Consider the following 23008-nt stretch of genomic DNA (forward strand, 5'->3'; position numbering starts at 1 on the left):
TGCCTTCTGACACCAGGAAGCCAAGATCCTCAGACAGTGACAAACATGGCATAGGAAAGGCAAAAGGCTGGATTAGCTGGAATGCAGAAGCCCCATACAGTACCCTTAAAACATTATTTGAGCCCATCTAATTTGCTCCTATAACCACCAGTCATCAGAGCCCTCATTGCCACATCCACAGGGATGAATTTTTCACTTATCAGAGACAAAATCAAAAGAACTTAATATGTTCCTTAATCTTCAGGTGACAGAATTAAATTTTGGTCTATGGAACCACACAGCCCTGAGCCACCTCTGGGCTCCCTCACAGTGTATTAGCTCATTCATTTCCAGAGCTAGAAGTAGCACGCCAACTCAGAGGTGTGGAATAAAAATGAAATATTATTTTAGGAAGAAGCTGTCAGGAGATGCAAAGGAACTGAAGTACCTTTAAGCACTCTATCAAGTTTCACTTGGGCTTAGACTACAGATGAGTTTTCCTCATGTTTACTAATCCACTTTGTCATCTGACTGGAAAGCTGAGCAGGTTTTGAGGACATCTGCCCCAGCTTTGGGCAGAAAAAGGTGAACATGTGAGATCATTCAGGCCCAACTCACCTGCCATCTTTGTGCTGCCAGCAACAGTGAGGGCACTGAGGTGCTGCCGAAATGCTTGGCCCATGTGTCGGAATTGGACCCCTTCCATCTGAAGCCGACTTGCCTCCCCCTGGAAAGCCTCCACAACCAGGATAGCCCCCAGGTCCCGAGCTCCCAGATGCCTCTCGCTTCGCTTGTACAGACACCTGGAGCCACCTAGAATACAACCAGGTGTGAGCTGTCAGTGTTACCTCTCTGTGGTGACCACAGAATGTGCAGGGTGACCCAACAAACATCATGGGACCTGTCACATTGACTCAGTAGGATCTCCAGCTGTGATGTAAAACATGGGACCAAAGACAAATAGCCCCAGGCAAGTGTATTAGATACTCCCTTTAAATGCCCTCATGGTTCCTTTCCTAAGAGTCTGGACATTTTTAGAGGAACATATATTAAAACCAGCAGGAAGCTGTGGTAGTTTTATGCCTTGGAAAGTTTCTTGTGTTCAATTTTAAATAGTCCTATGCATGGGGAAGATGGATTTGACATTGATTTACTGTGGGTGAGGTTCGTGAAAAGGGGATTTGGCACGGATGTACAGAACTAAACTGAAATGAGAACATTTTGAAATTTCTTTAAAACTCATGCTCTCCTGACTCTCCCTGCAGATGGATATGGAGCTTTTGCTACCCCTAAAGACAAAAAAACTAAGTCACAGGGCTAGGGAGGGCATCAGCATTCCTGAGAGACATCCTTCCACGGATGTGTGCTTGGGATATTTTAGTATGAGGGGATTCAAGCTATGAATGAGCAACTTGGGCTTGTTCAGTGGAAGCGCAGAGATCTCAAATTCCAGCACTGTCTGCTTATGCTCAGTAATGTTCATTTTTCTTTCAAAGAAAGTAAATTAACAACAATAAACACTGCTCACTCATCTTCTGGTGACTCCTCTGAAAAATCCTCCTATCCTTTAACTCAAATAAAACCCTCAAACAGCTAGCATATTTCAGGCTATATTTATGAGTTCCACAGAAAATGGACCATAAATCCATGAGTAATATAAGCAGTTGGCTGCCGGATATCAAATGAAGTCTGGTGTCACAGTCTGAAAGCCCAAGGCATTTTATTTTAAAGGAAACCTTACACCTGGGTTGCCAGATAACCTAACTCTGCTTAAATTATAATTGCTGTGTCTGATTCTGCTTTCTCATCAGCTGGTGTAAATCAGGAAGCCACCTGTCAAATTTCGTGGTGTATCATACAGGTAAAACTAAAGGAGAACCAAGATACCTGACATTTGTTACTATATGCTACAAGAAACCATCACCTGTTATTTTTTCTTAGTATCCCTAAACACTAAACAACATCTCAATATTTTACACTGAAGAGTACAAACAGCATAGGGCTGTTTTGTTTTTCCTTCTTCTTAAAGTGACTTAATAGTAAACACAATTAAAAATTTAATGTATTATGTACACTGAAACATGTTTGCAGAAGATACTTTCTTTTCTACACCCTTAGGCTCAGGCAAAATTAAAGGGTCTTTCCCAAGATGGCTTGAAACAACAGTGTGAAAATAATACATCTGAGATATTACCATGAAAGGGAGTTCGGCTCTCGAGATTTCACACTTCAATGTCAAACAATGTTTGGAAAGATAAACTCACTTTGCTGGCATTGGTATGTCTCAACGTTATACTATCAAGAAAGAGTTCTAATACACAGTAGCACCACAATGTGATTTTAATGGAGCTATTCTCTTTCTCTGTACATTTATGAGAGAAAAGACCTCCTTACCTCTTGCAACACCTGCTTTTACACACTGTCTGAGATGCGACATCCTCTCCATTGTGACATTTCCTTGAACAACAACCCGTCTGCTAATCAGTGCCACCAGAGCACTCAAAGGCAGACCTTGGCCATTCACCCATCCTTCTCCAACACTGTGGGAGTATCTAAGGAAAAACACAAAAAAAGACACAAAAACCTCTACACCTGCCAGGTGACAATAATGATGTTTACCCTAAGTTTATAACTACAATTTTTCAAATTCAGAGCTTGTTTCAGTCCTTTTCTTTCTATGGGCTGTGGTCACATGCACTGTGTTTGCATATATAGGCTAAATATATTTTTCTTGGCTGATGTTTACTTTCACCTCACAAGAACCTCAGTCTTTTAAACTCACAAATTTTCCTTAGATTATGTATGTTTACAACAAAATATTTCAGCCTTTGGATTTTCTTCCCAGAACATATTCATGTGAAAACCACCAATACGTTTTTCCTCAAGCCCCAAATATTCCTGAAAATGATACCATTAATCTTCCTGAGCATTAGAGTTGGTTTGCTCCTAAAGAGTAAAACATTTCAGCACCTGGGCTCCAGGTGATAATGAGACGAAGTACAGTTTGTCCAAGATCTCCATGCACAGAAGACAATGAGAACACAAGGCAGTGAAACTACCACTCACTGGACACTTGGAAGCAGTATTTCCGAACTGAAATCATTCACTTTGAGTGTGTTGTTAATCAGCTTACGAAAATCAGTCAAGAAGTGGCAATTTTTTTAATTTTTTTTTTAAGTTAAACATTTTTGCGAAAAAAAATCACACTTTCTCAAGAAATGACAAAGAAATTTCATTGTCAACCCTATGCAGAGGCCACTGGACTTTACTCGTCATCAGTGTTTTCTGCTTCAAAGGTTTTCTGAGTTCATAGTAATGATAAGGAATTTAGCCATAGTTGAAAACATTCAGGATTGAGCATCCACTAGCTTTAGGGAGAGGAAGAAACCAAAATATCTCTGACCACTTTTGTTGAAGGGATTTATATAGTTATTATGTCCCACAGGAAACAGCAAATCTTCACTTTGATCATATTTTCCCTGGTTTAGTGTAGAAATCCCCTTGGCCCTTGAAAGAATACCTGAGTGGCGATCTAAGGTACAGCTCCGTGTTGTTTACAGACTCAATAACAGCCATTTCTTCTTGCTGCTGCACATCTCCGAGGCCTGTCCTTCCCACCACTATTTCATCACCAGGCTGCCAGTCAACAGGTTCCTGAAGCACTAATCGTGTGTCATTAGCATGAGCTGATGATTTCAAGTGTGTGAAAGATACCTGGGGCATCCAGCCTCAAAAAAAAAAAAAAAGAGAAAAATATTAAAGCAAGTCAATCAACATCAAAAAACAGGAGAGTCATGTTTAGAAATCACTGCCTCATTTGGATCATCCCATAGTTATTCATTTCTTTCTGATGACGTGTAAGAGAAACAGGTTAATGCTGTGAAAGAGGGTTTGTGCACATCTGCTTCATCTGCTTGGATTAGAAATGCAGTGTTTCCCAAATGACATCTTCATTTTGTATCTTTTGTCTTTATTGGTCCCAAAAAAAAGCTGAAAAAACATGCTCAATATAAGTTTGCTCAGCTAACAGTTGCTCATGTGAGGAGCACCCTCTTCTTAAGAATCCTTTATAACCAACAGGAAAATAACACTCTCTGCAGGGACCATTATCCATCTCTGAGTGCAAAAAGCACTTTGATTTATCAGCTTCTCCAGTCAAGTGTCTAAAATGACATGAATATAGACCTACAAGTAATTTGCGTTCACAAAACCAAGTATTTCTGCTAGCAACTTTTCGGTAACATATGTATAGACAAATATCACTACTTTCAAAACCTTTAAGAGTGACTACAGATTGCTTAGCCAGCAGCATGAGGTGTTCTTGACACTGTCTCCACTGGAGGATACAAAATAACGGGTCATTTTTTGAAATCTTGGGTTAAGCAAAAAAAAAAAAGGTATTTTTATCAAATCTTGGCCAATGCATTCTTCAAAAAAATTGTTAGTAAGGCAATTAAAAAACCTCCCTCATTTTTTCCTGCATCAGTTTTCCGTTTAAAAATAAGAAAGGTAAAAATGTAAAAACTCTAATATCTTCCTTAAAAAAAATTAAATTAAAAGAAAAAAAGAAGTAGTTGTTTCAGGTGAAAAGAATTTCCTTCAGCCTATTTCATCCAAGAGTAGAAATAACAAAATAAGAACACATGCTATTTTTAATGTTTTAACATTGGGGAATTTTCCCAGAAAACTTGAATCTCAGAAAACACTGCTAAACCATATTTTTGGTGAGGCCTTGATCTGGCCAGACTAGAAAACACATTTTCAACCTTATGGTGAAGTGAAGGCCCCTGGGGATGAGATACAGGTTTGGTGAGCAGTGTGGATAATGTCAGCAGGATGAAGAAGAGCCCCTGCATCGAAACCTTAGGCCACCACTAGAAGGCAATAGCAAGGCTACAACTGCAGTTTTCCAAATTTGTTCTTCTTCAGTGGGCATACTACCAAGCCTGTGTACAACAAGCCCCATCTATGAAACATCTTGCCATTTCACTCTCCCTTTTACACTTCTTTCCTTTACACTTACTGAAGTTTGTTTTAACGCCTGACATTGCTTGTTCCCTAACGGGCTTTGGAACAGATTGGTCCAGTGAGATCCAACACAATGAACACCATCAGGGGAGAGTATGTGCCTCATACACCCACCTTTAGTATATTTTTCCTTCCATCCTTTGCAATAGATCATAATTTACCTTTAGCCCACAGCAAGTTACTGTCCTCCCTGGCTGTACTATAGAAAAGTAATAACACCAGAAATCACTGAGGGTAGAGGTTGCATCCAATAAATCATTTTCAAATTATTTTAAGCAAGTTTCTCTCTCTCCATATCCTGTTTCACTTTCTTGTTGCTTATAGTCTGGTGTTCCAATTCATTCCTTAATTAAGATGGAAATAAAGAGTGGCACCTACAAGTCAGCAAATTCATCGCAGAATGACAGAAGGAAGAATCAGGTCTTTAGAATCTGTCATCTCGAAGTACGTTTGAGCACCTGCTCTGTGTGACATGATGGTCATCTAAACCTAGCTGAGATACTTCCGGCTTATTTTCTTTTTTCTTAAATCAGACTTGAAATTTCTCAGCCTACAGCTAAGTGAATCTCCTGACACCCTGCGCTTAATGTGCTTTAGTTCTTATCATGGAATTGGTTTGGAATGCATGAAATAGATTTCCTTCAGATAAAACTAATGCAAAAGCTGTAATACAGTAGGACATACAATACACTTCATGTGTTAATAGAACAAGACTGGAATGACTCTACAGTAGCCCCTAAAATACATACAGTGTGGACCCTGCATCCTCAGCATCTACATCATTTGCTCTACAGATCTGCTTTTATTGGGACACAGTTTTCTAGTGTACACATAGCAGAAGCCCACCTTGCCATGCTCATGAGCACAGACATCAAAAATTTTCCCTGTGAGATCTCATCCTCAACACAGCTTTAGCCTGCTCAAAAAAAAAAACCCTCTCTTGATGTCAGCCTATGTGCATTCTTTTACCAAGAGCAGTCTCATCATCTTTATTCATTTACCTTCTTTCATTGAGTGATCCTCGTGAATTTTTAGGACCCACATAAAAGTGAACAACTGACAGCAGCCATCTGCATGTTGAGCAGCAGACAATTTTTCTCCATCTCTGGACATTTTGTTTATAGTACTGATTTGTGTGCATACGTTAATGTGTGTTTGTGTGCATCTGTGGCCAGACACACAACTGACTCCCATTGTGTACATCTGTCACACATACACTACAGCAACACTGCTGAGCAACAATTCTTGTCATTAAGAGGTGCAAACCATCATGCTGCATTCAAAATATGCTCAAATAGAAAAGGCTTGTTTCAAGCTGCTCTCCAAGCTGTGAAACAAAATTTCTTTTAGGAAAACATTCTCAAGGTTGTTTTGTTGGCTTTTTTTTTTTATTATTTCTCCTAAAAGAACAGTATTCAAGGACCCAAACACACACTTTTTTTGTTTTTATTTTTTTTGTTTGTTTGTTTTGATTTTTTACTGTGCTCCTTTTCTCCCATTTCACAGCTTGTTTTACCTATTTTCCTGATGATTCATGTGGGGTAATGCACAGGTTTTGGTCAGCAACACTTTTCTTGTCAAGTCACCAATGAGAGATCATAAGTGAGGCTTCTTTGCCTTTACTATAACATATTCCTAGCCCTGTTTTGGTGGGATTCTATCATATACCCAAACAGAAACATACCACACTGTTCCTCAAGCAGTTATTATCCACTGATGTTTAAATCACCCATTCCCCTTTCTAGGAAAAAAAAAAAAAAACAGATGGTAAACATAAAATTTCACTTTTTTAAAAGATAAAGAAGTATACATCATGACCTATATCTCACATAGTTCAAATTATGGGAAAACATGCAACCCCTTGTCCTTCAACTTCGGTATCAAACAGGTTCAAACAAAGGTAGCTTGAAAAAGAGTACAACACACACCAAGCCCCTCAGTCATATCACTGGTGTTTGTAGTTGGCTGGATTTAATTTGAAGGCTGTGATTTGCTATCAGGTCCTTAAACACATCATTTTGGGTGTACAATTGGTCTCTAGCTGCTGTTCCAGAATGACATTGGTCAGAGTACAGTCTCATATCATATCTGCCAGACCTTCATAGATAACTTTGGGTACCAACACAGGGTGCCTGAAATGGTCTTTATATTAACACCCAGGTAATTGAGCAGCAGAACATCTAGCAGACAGTCAAATCAAACTGCTTCTTCTTGAAGAAGTTTCCATGTCTCTGCCCACCTACCAGGGGTGGGCTGACTGGATAGGATACATCACTTTTCAGGGACACTCATACACCCAGCTTTTAAATGTGGAGGTGAAATATACTGACGAACAGCCTGGGAGAGAATGAGCTCCAGCTGGGAGATACTTTTAGTTTTGTACAGGTCTTCTCCAGATTCTTTCCTTTAAAGAACCAACAAACTCTCTACAAAGACCACAAACTGCTAAAAATGGTTCCCTGGAACAAAACCCCCTGTCCCTGTGGTCTGTTTGCAAGACCACTCTCTAGAGGCTCAGAGACCTTGTCGTGGTTTAAACAAAAGTCATCCATAAATCTTTCTTATTTCCCCTTGAAAACAAAGTCTATTTCAGATAAAGCATGCAGATTCATAAAATAACCTTCAGTGATTAGCACTGGGCTGTGCAACAAGTAAATAAATGACTTGTTTGAAAATAGAAGGTTTAAAAGACCAACAGATGTGGTATATTTAAATTATTTCTTAAAAAGTAAAAGTACTGCAAGCAGAAACACTCAAAAGTGCTGAAAAATAGATGAATCTGTATGAGTCCTTAATTATTGAGCTCATTTTTAATAATTAACTGTGCTCAGATTGAAAAAAAACCCACAGTTTTAGACCTAAAGCAGAAGTGCATTCATGTTCAAGGGACAGGACAGAGCCTTTAGACTTGAAATGCTATTGCTGGCAAAGCAAGAATTGAACATTTTTCTAAATGACTTGACAGAAACACACTTAAATACGGAGTAGAGCAGACCTGTGCTATCTAATTGCAAGGGACTAGAAATGCAAGGGACTTAGAAGGAAGTTCCAAACTGAATTAATCACAAACTAAGGAACGTATTGGCACCAGGACCTTGGTGCATGCTTCTTGTTAAAAGCATGATGTGAAGATGCAGTCTTGTATAGACTGGCAAAATTATTAAGAACAAGGCAATTCTGATGTGTACTATGCCATCCTCTTTTCCATGTCAAATAGAGAAGAAAAATAGTGTAAATCAAATTCCTTATGGCACCTACAGCAAAATATTTTCTAAACCTATGTAGGATACTGTGTGGCTTCACTAACTGATTTCGCCTAGTCCTGAGTAGTTCAACTGGAGATGAGAATTTGACCTCTATAGAGGCCAAATTCATGTGATTAGCCTCATAGTCTTTAGGTCTTCTCATTCTCCAACTCGGCCTCTGCCATAAGTCTGTCCTGTGGTGCTGCTGATTTTTCCAGTGTTTTCACATTTACTGGCCATAGGATTCCAGCTTTGTTTGTTGCCAGAACATACTGCTTCAAGATACTACAGTCCTTCCCTGGAGTACATTGAGCATAGTCACTCTTCTGTGCCTGATTTATCCTTTTGCAATCTTCATCCACATATATATCTATGTTGTTACTCCAGCGGCAACCAGAAGGCATTTGAAACCTCAAATCTCAGTAATGATTTCCCTAACCACCAGTTTGCTCTGAAAGGAACTTTTACCTTTTATACATTCCTATTCAGTTAGATGATTTCCACCTCAAACCTTTCAGATTGTCCAGGTCTAAGAATTTACTTCATTAGATGACATATTGCTTAGATGGAAAACAGATGCCCCTGACCCGAAAACAAGACTTTTTGGAGTATATATTGTCACCTAATTTTAGATATCCAGGGAACATCCTAGCCAAGCCTGACAGCAAGCAGTGAGAACCACATCCAGAGTTAGGCAGAGGTGGCGAGTCTGGCTTATACATGGGTGTATTGGTAAAAACTAGACTTCTTAGCTCAGTGTTAGGAGGACTGGTTCCAGTCCTAGGCCTGCCATGGGACTGTGTCTCTTCCAAAAACTTAAATGTTTTAAACTATCTTCCTTTCCTGGCATGGTACAGCAGGCTTTGAACCTTTCCTCTCTGATAAACAGTGCCAGGATCCTGCTGCATCTCATTGTCACTCCTATTTACCACAAATTAAATTAACTCAGTTACCAGCACACAGTTTGTTTGTAGTGTTGACAAACTATAAAGCTCTTTTACACCTTTTGACAGTTTCCTGGTGCTTTAAAGTTGAGGTAATGAGATCCCTTTATACCACAAAAGGAATTTACAGGAACTGCAGGGCTCAGACACACCATCTACTTACTCTGACTATACAAGTTATACTGCAGATAATGTCAGTCTGTTGCAGCTACATTGTAAATCTTTAGTGTAAATGAGAATAAGATCTTTCATTTTGCATGAACAAAGCAAAAAAAAACCCAAGCAGTTTACATTCCCCAAAAATGTAATAGAACTTTGGAAGAGACAGAGTTAAAAGTGCAATTTTAATGGATTATAACTATGATTAAAAAAAAAAAAAAAGTAAAAAAAACCCCACCATCATATAGTCTCCAGCAAAAGGACAGAACACAGTTTACTGCAGCACTGCAGGTGTCAGAGTGCTTAAGGAGTCCAACTTCCTCTCCACCGTCATATAATGATCATCATCATAATAATAATAAACATAATAATCCCCTATTATTTCCTTTCACCTATCCGAAATGCACTACTTAAACTTAGCTTGGCCATTCCCAAAATTTCCAAATGTTAAAGTGCCAAATGGCAATACAGCACTGGAAATGTGTACTTCAGAAAAGAGATTTTATATATATATACATTTTTAGATCCATGACAGAGACTTCCTGCTGCTGCTACAGCTTCAGTTAATAAAACAAACCATAAAAATAATAATATCTAAAATTCCTTAAGTTAAAAGAAATAGAAAACCTTTTCCAGAAAGTCTCTTTACTCAGGACAGGATATAGGTGTGCTGCTACAGCTTGTTATAGTCAAATAGACCTTAAAGCCCCATCGGATTTTGATTTGATGCAAAAAAAGAATGTCACAGCTACCTCGACTCTTGCAGTGACCAGTTCAGTCACTGGCCATAAAGTGCAGGGAATCAGAAAAGGAAGAATGAGAGATGCTTCTGTTTATTTTCACAGGAAAAACTGTGAGCCCTCAGTCCTCTGGACTTCAATGTTTCCAGCTTAGTTTTGCTGTCTGCTAATTTCAGTCCTAGGAATATTTCCTAAGCATTTGAAGAACATTTCTAGTTTTGCAAGGTGAGGAGTTTGGGATTTTTTCACACTATGTATCATAAGAGACAGGGATAACTCTGCCTAAAACTGGGAGATGTCTTTCCACCCCCATACAGTCCTGCAGGACAAACTGCTGTGTGGGGGCAGCTCCTGGGGAGATGCAGACAGCTTTCCTGCTACTTCCTGACACAGCCAATGCAGAAAGCTTTTCATTCATGCCCTGAGGTAAAATAGGACGTCCTTTCTAATTTATAATTGCTCATTAACCCTTCAGACATCCAAGAGTTTATCAGCTTTCTGGGTACTGCGCAGGCAAGATACAGCAGCCTCAGTGATGGGCACTCAGGAGCACACTGGGTATTTTAAATTGGATTTGAGCATGGGGTCAAACCATACCTTGTCTGGTCTTCCCATTGTGTGGGAGCAAACCCAGCAACAGGCACAAGCTTTACGTCAGCAATGGGCACACCGAGACTGGAAATCTGGACCTACTCAGTCCCCTGAGCTAGATCTCTATGCGCAAATCCACCACGTGCCACCTCACTTCTGGCACAGTTATGTTCCTGGCTCTGGGCAGAAGTCTTTTGTGGAGAATCTCTGACACGCAGACTGCTAGGGCAGGGGACTGGGGTGCTGCTCTAGGCTGAGGATACGCCACATTTTCTAGCATCTATTCTCTGTTCATGCACTGGGAATGCACAGAGATCATGGCTCAGGTTTTTAACATCAGGCTTTAACCTGCTTGGTGGCCCACTCATCCAAGGCCTAATGTATAGTCACAGCTTCAGTATCTCCATGACTTCTCCCACATCTCATGCAAAATAAGGGTGATGCTCCCTGTTATAAGTTCTGGAGAATGAAATCTATAACTAGCCAGATGTGATTGCACCCCAAATTCAAATGAGACCAAATATTCAGCAGCTTTGAGAGAAGAAAAATTCCACAATAAAGTTACTTTTGTAACCATCACACTTTTTATTTTCCACTAATGGCACTCTGGGTCCTTAGGGGTTTTGATTTTTATTCTGCAAAGCAATGCATCTCAGTACTGTAGAAATGCTGATATGAAACAGATATAGCATTAAAAACAATATTCTGTGAAAGTCCAGGTGAAAGAAAAATGTCAGAGTTAAACACCTTTTCCTTCTCCTATTTGGGGAAAAAAGCCTGGAATCATCCAGACAAGAGGACAAAGTGAATAACTTTTATTTTCTCCAGTAGGAAATATCCTTGAAAGTGACCCATCCTGCTGAATGTTTACTTTTTGTGAAAGTACAGTTTACACCTAAAGCATTTCCACCTAAACGTTTTTGAAGGGCACCCTCAAGAAAGCAGAGTGTCTTGTTAAGGTGGGAAGAGCTATGTGATTAAGCAGGTCTGTGGAAATTCTCACTGTTGCTCTTTTCTGACACATCATATTGCAGACAAAGTACCTTCCCTGTGTGTGCTGTCCCCTAAATGCAAACATTCCCAAACATTTACTTTAACCAGAGATTACCCAGTCACTTTAAGTCACATCCGTCCAGAAAGGGTTTCCAGAAAGGAACCCATGGTCCACGCCTGAAAATGGCTCACAAGTAAAAATGCCACTCAGGAAAACCTCTTTAAACTGATACCAGAAACAAACAGCTTCAAACACAACAGCCAACTACTGTGCGATCCCGTTGTGAGCGGCACACAGCTGTTAACATTTTGCGTTATTGCCAGTTAATCTCCTGCACTGCTGCTGAACAAGACAGCGAATGTCTGCCTGCAGGAGCGGGTATGCAGGGCGGTATGGCCATTTCAGTTCACTACATCCCTGGCATGCCATGAAAGGGAATGAGACACTCAGGGAAAGTGAAGATGAGCCCAAATGGAGGTTCCATGCCTGGCTCAGCCTGCAGACGTGGAAACTCAGATCTGGGTCCAGGCTTCTCAGCTTGCCAAACTTTCAAGGCTTTTTCACATCTGCGGTCAAAATTCATCCTAGTTTTGTTGTTGGTTGCTTCTCTCCCTTCAGACAATCTGCTAGTTGTAGCTGGGACCAGAACTGAAAGGGTTATTTCAGTGTTATACTCAAAGGTTTACAAGAGGCAATTATTTCATCCCACAAAAAGCCTCCACATTTATAGTAATCCACAATCTTCCCCCTGTCAAGAAACACAAGCTAACATATTAGCTATAGTCTGTATCTATTCTATTTACTCTATTCCATTCTATCCTATCCTGTCCTAACCTATATATTAGCGCCCAGCTCCTAGTACCCTTTACTTCACACTTTTTCCTCATTAAGATCAAAACACAGAGCAACTGATTTAAGTTTAAATCAAAGATGATAGATGCATTGTTGTTAGAAAGAAGGGCAAGCTAGGAAAGACACATCAGCTTTCTCTGAACCAGGCTCTCTGGGTATCTTTTCCCCCCCCATCTGTGAGGTCTTTAAAATCCAATGGTCATCTTGTATTTGTGAGCAAGAAAGTGAAGGAACAAGTCATTGTACATTAGTTACTCCACAGGAAGTGCCCAAGTGCAGTTTCCTACCCCCAGTAAATACAATGGGATTCAAGACAGCTTAGCCTTCTGTTCAAGAGCCATCTGCTTCAATACATCATGTTAAAGTCAAGGACTTGAAAGGAAAAGCACTGTCACAGAAGGCAAAAAAAGCCTCATGCAGCCATCACACAGAATAACTAGCATCCAAGGAAAAACAACCTATGGAAGCGACTTCAGAAAGGGAAAAGGGACCTGAACTCACAGTTTAACAAGGGTGTGCAGAGCAGTGGTTTCAGTTAGTGGAAAATAACATGTATTGAACGAACAAACATTTCAGTAAGGTAAAGAAACACATCTTATCTCTAGCAGATCTCTGCACCCTATCTTGAATCCCTCTGTTACACTATTTCTTTTTCCCCTGTGAAGCTTTTCTTTTTAATGTGTGAGTAAAGCACAACAAATTCTCTCATGTTGTCTATGATCTCTTAATCTCAAACTCAGCACAGAAACATAATACTGCTTAATGGAGAAAAAGCAAAAAGCATTTAACAAATGTTTGCTCTTTTGAGGAATGCAAAAGCTCCACAGAGCTCACTGCACAGTTCACAAATATGTTGTAGTTTATTATTGATTAAAAGTGATCAAAATTAATAATTGTTTCAACCGATAAAAAAGCCCTTTTTCCTCAGCTAACCCTGAAAATGCATAAAAGTGTTCAGATTGCAGAGAAGTCTGGAACTGAAGTGCAGAACCGACTGTATAATGTCATCTTCCACAGTCAGCATGAATTTCAAGTGCAGGGATGTTCTTTGCAGCAGGGCTTGCCATGAACTTTAGAGGACTGAAATGACCACTGGTACCTCTGTTTTAATTATGCTGATTATAAGGAGGTATGATACTAAACCAAAAGTCTCTGGACATTGTTTTTTATTTATCATGCAGCTTTCACAGCCTGGACAAAGTGAATGTAGCAAATTAATAAACCTAAAACATAGCATCTTCCATATAGTTGGAGAGGTATGTGTTATTAGTCAAGATTCAGGGAACAGGCTCATATGTTCATGCCCCATATCATCACTGTATTGACACTGACAAAGTTTCAGCTAAATGCACAGCAAAAAAAGCTGGTTTTCTTTCGGGAACAGACACAGACTCTTTCAAGGAGACACAATAGAACAATGAGCTCATCGAAACAGGGCTGCTAAAAATGAAGCAGAATAGAAATGGCCTTAAAATTTTTTCTAGCCATTGTAATAAGAGTGTTGGAGCCTCAAAATCAGGCTGCCACAAAGGAAGAGTACGTGTCCTCAGCTACTGAGGCAGCACTTCCACTTACGCTGCCTCCTCACCGAGTCCCTGACCTCCACTCAGCCTCTGCTCGTGTCTCCGGCCCAGTTTCTCTGGGAAGGACAAAGGTGCAAGAACAGCCAAGGCCACCATGTTAAACTTCTCTCCTGAAGCTTGTCAGGAATGTTTCTCAGGGAATAAAGCACAAAAAGAGCTGGAGACAGTGATAAATTTCCCTTCTGAACAATCAATAAAATTGCTTCAGCCCCGCTCAGGCCCCTACTGCGGATGCAAGAGCCATAATTACATTGTCAAAGAGTCGAGTTGCCCTGGCTGACTGAAGCCCCCTTTAAAACTGACGTGTGATTGACAGGCAGTTTATGGGTGGCATGCTCTGACTGGCAGGAGAGTTGGCTAAAGCCAAAGGCAACAGTGAAATTTCCCAGTCTGCTACAACTACCAGAGCAAAGGACTGCCACTCACGAGGGAATTGTGGGAAACCCTTAGTCATATTAACATATCAAAGTGAGGAACTGACAGCACTTACTAAACAATCTGAACTCAACCATGGCTGCAGAGCATCCCCCAAACTTCCCAGTCTGAAAGAGGAAAGAAATTAAAGTGCTATCAGTCCTGTCTTCACTACGACAGCTAAGAATTTGGAAGCCTGCTTATTTAATGATTTTGATCTGAGATAACATATATACATGTGTATATATATGTGTCTCAAAAACGTATATTGTTGAACATGTCAGCTTCTTTCATATTTATATAAAAAAGGCTGTCACGCTCAACAATTTGTTCTATACCACAGGCCAGACTGGCGTGAAATTGGAGACAGAACAGCATATTTCTGCTTCATGTAAGCAATAAGTACAAAAAAGAACATGCTCTTTTGGTCTTGTTTTCTAGCAGGATTCTACTGACTCAAAACTAAATTGCAGATTGCATGGTTTGAATGAGCCTTAAATGCAGCCATGGACTGGGATTATATGTAGTGCAAAAAGCTCAAAAGCTTTACAGCTAGTCTGGATTTCTTGAATAAGAATTGATAAGAAATTGAAACAGAGATGATGTTTCCTCTAATGGACCAAGCCACCTTTGGCTTCAAGTATCTTCATCCAGGTAATGCTTGTGTTGCAGATCTCACCTTCTCAGTTTCCACAGGCAAAAAGAATTGGTGGGAACTATGGCACAGAGTAAAATGTAAGAAATATTGGTGAGAAGTGCCTTGAAGGTAGTGACATAGAACCTGGGTTCACTTCTTTCCATTGTATTGCCAAGTTAACACTGTCAAAAGTACTTCTGCCTGTTTGTCTCCATAATTCCATGGGTTGTCTGTGAGGATGGAGTTAACAAGCAGCATGATAAAGGCTCAGAATGGAAAGGAGAAGCAGCACAGGAGACAGCTGCAAGGAGATGTTACTGGCTTTTTCTACATTGTTATAAAGCAAAACAGCATGAAGAAGACAAGGCTTCTGTTATGAAGTGCTGATAAGTTAGGGAGATAATCTTGACTTACAGAGGTCAAACCAAGACTGGAAGGATACTTCCAAGTAGCAGAAAACACAGAATGTGAAGCAGCAAAAGTTGTTATCAGGCAAATTCAAATCAGACATTTTAATACTTTTCTTAAAATAAAAAAATAAAAAAATAGAAACATGGATGATTAACCAAATTAATCCCCTGGAACAAGCTTCTACAGAAAATACTGGCTTCCGTTTCTCTTGATGTCCTCAAAGACCAAGTCTTTCTGGAAGGCATGCTTTAATCTAATGTGAGTTACTGAATTTAAGGCTGGGATAACTGTGTGAAACTCAATGGTCAGAAACGGGCAGTCAATTCAGCCTAGATGAACTAATAGCCCTTCTTCACAGAGCTTCTGTAGGAAATGGGATAGAAACACTCTGCCCTTTTGCAAAGCCAGTTTACTGAAATTATTAAAGCCATTTGCAAGCATTAATATTTTAACCTTGCTGTGTCTTAATAAGGTGGTCAAAAGCACCCAACATGGCGTTCACGAGTAGTACAGCCAGCCTTACCTGCCACTGCCAGGACCACCTTCCCCAGCCTCTGCTGATCCCTCCTGATTCAGAAAAGCATCTGTTCCCTCACTCCCTTCCAACAGCCAACCTCCCCGACCTTGCTCATCTCCTGTGAACTGACAGGAGCACCGCACAGTGGTACAGCTCGCTCCATGTCTGTGCTCAGACTGTACCCCTTAGAGTCTGACATCATTTTTGAATGAGAGCCATATGTGTCAGCCATGCTCAGATAGAAACATTTCTGCTTGAAGGCCAGGAGTGTGTAAGTTCAAGCCCTGCTGCAGGGTACAAACTCCTACCAGTATGAAGGTTGACACGCAAGAACATAAGGGAGGAAGATGAAGTAATCAGACATGTTGGCTTCTTTTTCTTTTTTCTCCTCTATGACACTAATATTCTGATTCATGCTGAGTCTGGACAAGAATTCAATCACTGCACCAACAAATGGCCATTTTATACCTGTATTTCATGGCTTTCCATAAAAAGCTCTGTAACTAAATCCTTCTATACCACAACACCTGCAAACCTAAACAGCCATTTGCTGTCCTTCAGGTCCCTTGTATCTTTCATTTAGTGGGAACGTAAAGCTCTGGCTCTGCAGGATGTCGCCTCCAAAGAAAAGTCCAGTGGCTAGACCAGAGGCCTAGGCATCTAGGACTGAACTTTATGGTATTGCCACAGTTTTTTTGCTTAGGTCTGGACTTACCATTTATGACAACAACCTGTTCTGAGAAGGTGCAGCTATGTGGTCCACCAGGAAAAACAGATTCTAACTGTACTCCTAATGTTAGAGAAAGACCACTGTCATTGGGATAACACCACAGCAGAGACAAATGGAGCTTAAGAGGAAAACAAACTTCCAGCAGCACTTTGCTGGTGCTTTGAGAGTTATCATGCCCTCTCTAGCTGACACAGGTTACTAACTGCAGTATGCTTGACACTGGCATCACCAGGGGACCTACCTGGCAGACTGCACTCTCTTGGAAACCACAAGAGCCACACCTTTTGGGGGGATGAAACTTCTCAGTTGTTATGGAGATAGATAAGGGGAAAAGGATACCCCATTTTAGGAGCAGAGCAAACCCCCAGGGGTCACAACAGAGATCAGAGGTACAGTTTCCAAAGGCAGAGACTTTCGTTCATGAACAGACATGCAGAAGTTCAAACATCTTCTAGGCACCTCAGTGACTGCCAGGGTTTCATAACTATTTGATACCATCTATCTTCTTGGGGTCCAGATTTTCCAATTACTCACCTCCCTGTATGGGAGTTTTTATGGAGATAGATGAAACTTTGAAATTTCATGTGTAAGACGCTACAGAACTAGGAGTCTGATGGTGAATGCAAAGATATGAAGTTCTAGCTCAAAAACCTGATTTCAACAAGTACTTAACCATAATTAGAAATCCAAGTTCACAGCCAGAGTTGCTTCTTTGGTTTTGTGTGTTTTTCTGTTTGGTTGGATTTTTTTCCTCCAAAAACTTTTCTACTTTGTTTTCTTTCATTCATTTGTACTTTGCTTTTGCAGAGAATAAAAAATATACTCACCATGAATGGAAAGGGTCCCATTCCTCACTGCCAAGAACTTGACCCCATATGGAAGAAATTGTGGAGAATGGAAACTTCCATAGAGATAGATGTGTGCTTTGTGATGGAAAGGGGCCTCAGGGGATCCCACCCAGAGCTCTCCTCCATCAGATATCAGAATGTAATGAGCATGAAGTTCTACAGGTCCTGGACCAGTGATCAAGAGTTTGCCACCTGAAGACAACAGAAGAAAACAGAACCATGGATCTAATAGCAGTCATTATATCACAGTCAAAGGACCTGTAAGGGATGGGTAAATAAATGGTTTTGCAACAAAATTATGAGATTAAGGGTAAAATATTATTGTGTCCTGTAAAATTTCCACCTTGTTCTGTATTTCCCCCTGTGGATTTATCAGCTGTTTTCAGACATTACTAATTCAGCCCATGTTTGAGTTCTACCACAGGCTGCCTTTTTAGACTTGAACAAGGCCATTCAGCCTGGGCAGACATCCTCGTCTCTCAGATTCCAGTGCAAGGGACCTATGTTTGGAAAATCCCAGTGTTAACCTACTCACTCTCAATGTTAAAAAAGGATATTACCACTTAATTTTTATGTTACTTTTCAGTCTAAACTACTTGTGACAGGGAGAGGGGAGGGGAAGACAGCTTTGGAACATAAGAACTGGCAACTTGTTTAGATCAGCAGCTGATTTAATACTTTATACTCTTCCAGCCGCTGTTTAAAACCAGATGTTTCCAAATAGAGTATAAGAAACTTCTCACTGTTAACAGGATGTGAGATGATCTCCCTATCCCATGAAAGCCTCATTTTAATCCCAAATTAGAGGTTAGCTTTGCCTGAAAGCACAACGTTTCATCTCCTTACATTTTCTTTTTACCATCTATTAGTATAACTGGATAAGATTTTTCAGTAATATAGATCTGATCCTTCAAATCTTTCTGATATATAGTCACAGTGATTTCTAGAAGCCATGAATTATGTGATCTAAGTACATAGTGCATGACAAGACATTTCCACCTCTTGGTTTATAACTCAGTCTTCAGTTCTGTCAAATGACTCCTTTATTCTTGCCCTGTATGAGCTGGCAATCCCAGTCTATCATCTAAGGATGGCTTTTCCTTTATCTCCTTTCATATTTTGTCTCCTATGAAGAGCACTGTTGTTATCTTTACAGTGTATTTGAACAGAGTGGACTCAGACATCTAATCATTCTGCACATGGGATATGTTTTCCTAGGTTAAGCCTAGGAGCTAGTAGGGGATGACTCAAAACCCGGCAATGCCAGACCTCTTTACAAAGGGTCTGCCACCCTCACAACATTTCCCTTTATGTGCCATCTCATATGATGGCCAGCTTTCTACTGGTGTTAACAGTTTTTACTAGTGACCTCTACGTCTACCAATTGGCTTTTCTTCCTCACAAGATACAACCAATCCTTAGCAAGAAAGATAAGGGAGATCAGACCTCTGCTTTAATTTCACTATTGAGATGAAAAGAGAGGGAAGAATTTTTGATAGAAAAACTATCTTGATCATTGCTCACCTTTGACGAGGTCTCGCTGCTGCCTGTGATAAGGGAGATGCACAGCCCTTTTGTGCCTTTCCCACCAGTTGCATCCAATCCTGATGAACACATTCTGCTTATCCTAATCTTATTTGTTCTTGCATTATTGTTTCATTGATTTCTTAATCTTATAACAAAGCCTTATAACTTAGTCTTGGTTCTAATTTCTTAGGCATGTAACAAAGCTGATATTTGAATAAGGGCTACCCATTAAATATTGCCTTTCCAGTTTTCAGTGGATTCTGCATAAATTTTTTTACAGAATATGCTTAACAGCTGAAAGAGAGAAATCTCTCATTTTCTTGCTTATAACCACTGGGAACCATGGGAGTCCTCTCACAACCTCCCCTTTGCATAAGTTGTATTTTTCCCCAGACATACTTTTTTATATACAAGTGTATTTCTGTTAAACTTGCTATATAGCATTTTTAGATATTATACTGAATACACTCTGATAAAATTACACAAATTTTGGCTTGTTTCGTGCAAAACAACAGAAGATATCTATGTTTCTGAGATACATCTGAGAGTTTTGGAAAAATTATACGCTCTTACTACAAAACTTGCTATGCGGAAATGGTGATAATACTTGAAATGGTATTCATTTGCAGACTGAAGGGACCATTAGATCAAAGCGTCTGATGGTCTGTGCACATCCTGTTATTGAAAAACTGTAGGAAGTCAAGTTGTCTGTGACTGCTACATACCCTCCAGAAAGGCAATCAACTAAGTGACTTGGGGACATCACTCTACCATTTTCTATTGTCATCTTTTCCAACAGCTAATTTCTCTTACTGTTTGCAATTTCTGCTTTATTTTTAATCATAACTTGTCAAGGATGAGCTTTCAGACAGTGGTTCTCTTCGTACCCTCCTGCATTGCACTGCAGAGAGGTATAGAAAACAGCATTATCTGTCAAAGCACTTTCAGGCAAAGTCAGATCTCAGACTCATTCATACTGGTTGATGAGGTTTCTAAGATTCTCTCTGTGTGGAATCATCTCCAATTCATGGAGAAGGCATCCTCTCCCACAGCCCATTGTTCCTTCTGAAACTGGAAATCCAGGCCTCCTAATTCTTCTGTTCCTTTATTGTTCTTGATATTGTCTAGAGAGGCAAAACTGGCTTATCTCCACATTCTGCCTCTTGGCTTTCATAGAAAAACACTATAGTACCTCCGTTTTACCTTCATTAGACTGGGAGATCAGTCAGACATCCTTGGGCCACACTGACTTTTGATTCTTTTCATGATCATGGCATTACCTGGTGAAGTCGCTTATTGTTTAAGCTGTTCATTCCTAATTGCTCCCTGCTTGACTCTCTTCTCAGTTGTGTAAATCTGGTTTGAATGGCATTCACGAAATGTGATCAGTGGTGGTTCTGCATTTACTTTCTAATCATCGATGAAGCCCAATGGGCATAAAGAAGGTTCCCCACTAACAATTTCCTTTATGAGTTAGTACGTTTCATGTCTGCTAACTGCCATGAGATCTTGTCAGGTGATCCTCAGTTAGTCATCACACTATCACAAGTTTTACAGATTTAACTTTATCAAACAGATTTGTAATGTTCTTAGAAAATGAAGTTTTATATTATTTCTTCCATAAAATTTCTGTCCTGTCATTCAGTACATTCCAATGGTTAGCAATTTATGGATTCAATCATCTGAAACATGTAACTCCATCCAGTTTTCTCTTCTGACCTGTGGTTGATATCAGACTGTGCATGCAGTATTTTTCCCTTTTACCTGCCTGGATCCTGACACCGTATCAGAACTTCTACAGCCCTCTGTAATTTCCGATGTACTCTGAAATTAATATTTGTGGTCTAAAGAAAGTGTCTACCAGCAGTTTTAAGGCTCTTGAAGGAGACTGGACCTGTTGATTTAACAATGTACATTCTTGAAAGATACTATTTAACATCTTCATTATATTAACATTTTTTAGTAATAAATGGACTGAGGGTCCTTCTTTTTTCTGCGATATAATTTACCATCCTTCTCACACTGAGAACAGAAATATTTATTAAATACATTTGCCTTATAGCAGCAGTGTTAATAACTTTATCACTGCAATCTAGAAATGGAACTGCAAATCACTGCGATTTATTTTATTCCTAACATAGAAAAGACATATTCCCCAAGGTCCTTATTGACTTCCTGTGCTCTGTTCCCACCGAAATATAATTTCTGTTTCTACTTCTCTTCATCCTATTTTTAATGAGTATTCTAATCTCTGCCATGTTGTACCACTGAACCAGGAAAGCTGGTAGCCAACTATCCTAACTTTTGCTTACAGAATCATAGTTCTGTCTGAAACAGCATCCCCAAAAGTTTTCCCAAGTCTCAGTCACATTTTGTCCATCCAGAATTTTTAAGCTGTCTACAAGAGAGGTTAGCAATATTAAGTTTTCCCTACAAACCTTTCTATCCCCTCCCCATGGGATAACAGGGATGGGGGAATGTAAGATTCCTGAGTCCTTTTTGCAGTCATTCCAATGCCCCTCAAGGCAGCCATGGGAAGACGCCTGTTTCCCATAAGCGCATGGGATTTGTCTCCTTCTGCCCTGCCCCAGAGGGTCTGTAGTAAAGCAGTAGCACATGTTTGTTCATCCTCCCTTCATGAGCAGTGCTGAGATACAATGGATCACATCTGGGAGCCGTGCTTTGCTACCAGTACTGCAGACACCTGCCTCTCTGTAAAACTAGAAAGGAGCAAGAAGACATCTTTTCACTTTAGATGTAGTCCTTCTTCCTGCAAAAAACAGAAGCAGCTTGACTAACAAAAGTTAATGCTTTTGGGATGGTGTTAATACCAGTTTTGCACTTTCTCTTGTGCACCTGACTTTGGTATGTCAGGAGTATCTCACTCTCATATAGCTCCTAAAGATCACTGTCTGTCTCCTTACATATGAGCAGTCCTCTATTTCCCTTCTGTTTCCTTTCTCCTTTTTAAAATCCCCTGTTCCTCAGTAATAGGCTAACTGCATGTCAGTTGTCCTGAATGATTTTTCCCTCTGTCAATTCAAATATTTTCCATATCTTTTATGGATTTCTGTGTGTCTGATAAGCTTGACTGCTCTGTACTGGGCACAAGTATGAGCACCATGTTTCAGTAGCAGCAGACATGCAGGTACTACCTGTGCAACACCTGGCCTGAAAGTTTGACCCTTTCTGGGGGAAATCCTACATAGAAGCAAGGTTTTCCTGCCCCCAAGGTGAAGATTTGTATGTGAAGGGATAATAATAATCGGACTTGGGGCATGGGGGTGGCTGTTGCCTGGGTATTGGTTTTCTCTATCCCTAGGTGCAATGGCAACCCAAGCACACTTGGCAATGGTACAAATACCACCAAGAAGGCATTCGCTGTACATGACGTTTTCGTTGTCCCTTATGGGCAGCATTCAGACCCAACATGCAATTCTAAGGAACCAATATATCAGCTACACTCATGGTCACACCATAATGCTATTGTCCCCTGGCTATTTGCAAAGCTTCTGAGCTCCTCCCAGAAGAAAGTAAAAAGACATTCAGTGTTCAGGATAAAGTGTAAAAAGAAGAGTTCAATTGCTGAAGATAAAAGAAAAGCAGCATCATAGAAAAGAAAGGGGAAAAAAAGCAAAAGGCATTAGCAAGGATTCATTTAACCATTTACTAAGTCTAAATGTAAAACAAACTCTAACCAAACTTACAAATTCTTATGTTAAAAAAAATTGCATATTGTCCCTCTCACTCTCAGCTCTCTGTAACTCTGTGTTTTCAATTGGGTCAGAATAAATATACAGCTCCTGCTT

General features: G+C 40.1%; 1 protein-coding gene across 5 annotated transcripts in view; it reads right to left on the reverse strand.

Annotated features, from left to right (window-relative positions):
• The window catches only part of PKHD1 (PKHD1 ciliary IPT domain containing fibrocystin/polyductin), a 272144-nt gene that overhangs the window by 150812 nt on the left and 98324 nt on the right, over positions 1-23008 (reverse strand). For all 5 annotated transcript variants that reach the window (XR_010613271.1, XM_065681837.1, XM_065681838.1 and 2 more), the window contains exons 37-40: positions 17652-17864; positions 3500-3707; positions 2374-2531; positions 598-792 (exon numbers count right to left, since the gene is read on the reverse strand). Coding sequence is in view for 4 of the 5 variants with exons in the window: in XM_065681837.1 (XP_065537909.1) it covers positions 598-792; positions 2374-2531; positions 3500-3707; positions 17652-17864 (774 nt within the window). In the remaining variant the exon portion in view is untranslated. The remainder of the gene's footprint in view (positions 1-597; positions 793-2373; positions 2532-3499; positions 3708-17651; positions 17865-23008) is intronic.

Source organism: Lathamus discolor, chromosome 5 (genome assembly GCF_037157495.1).
Source record: "Lathamus discolor isolate bLatDis1 chromosome 5, bLatDis1.hap1, whole genome shotgun sequence".
NCBI classification, from domain to species: Eukaryota; Metazoa; Chordata; class Aves; order Psittaciformes; family Psittacidae; genus Lathamus; species Lathamus discolor.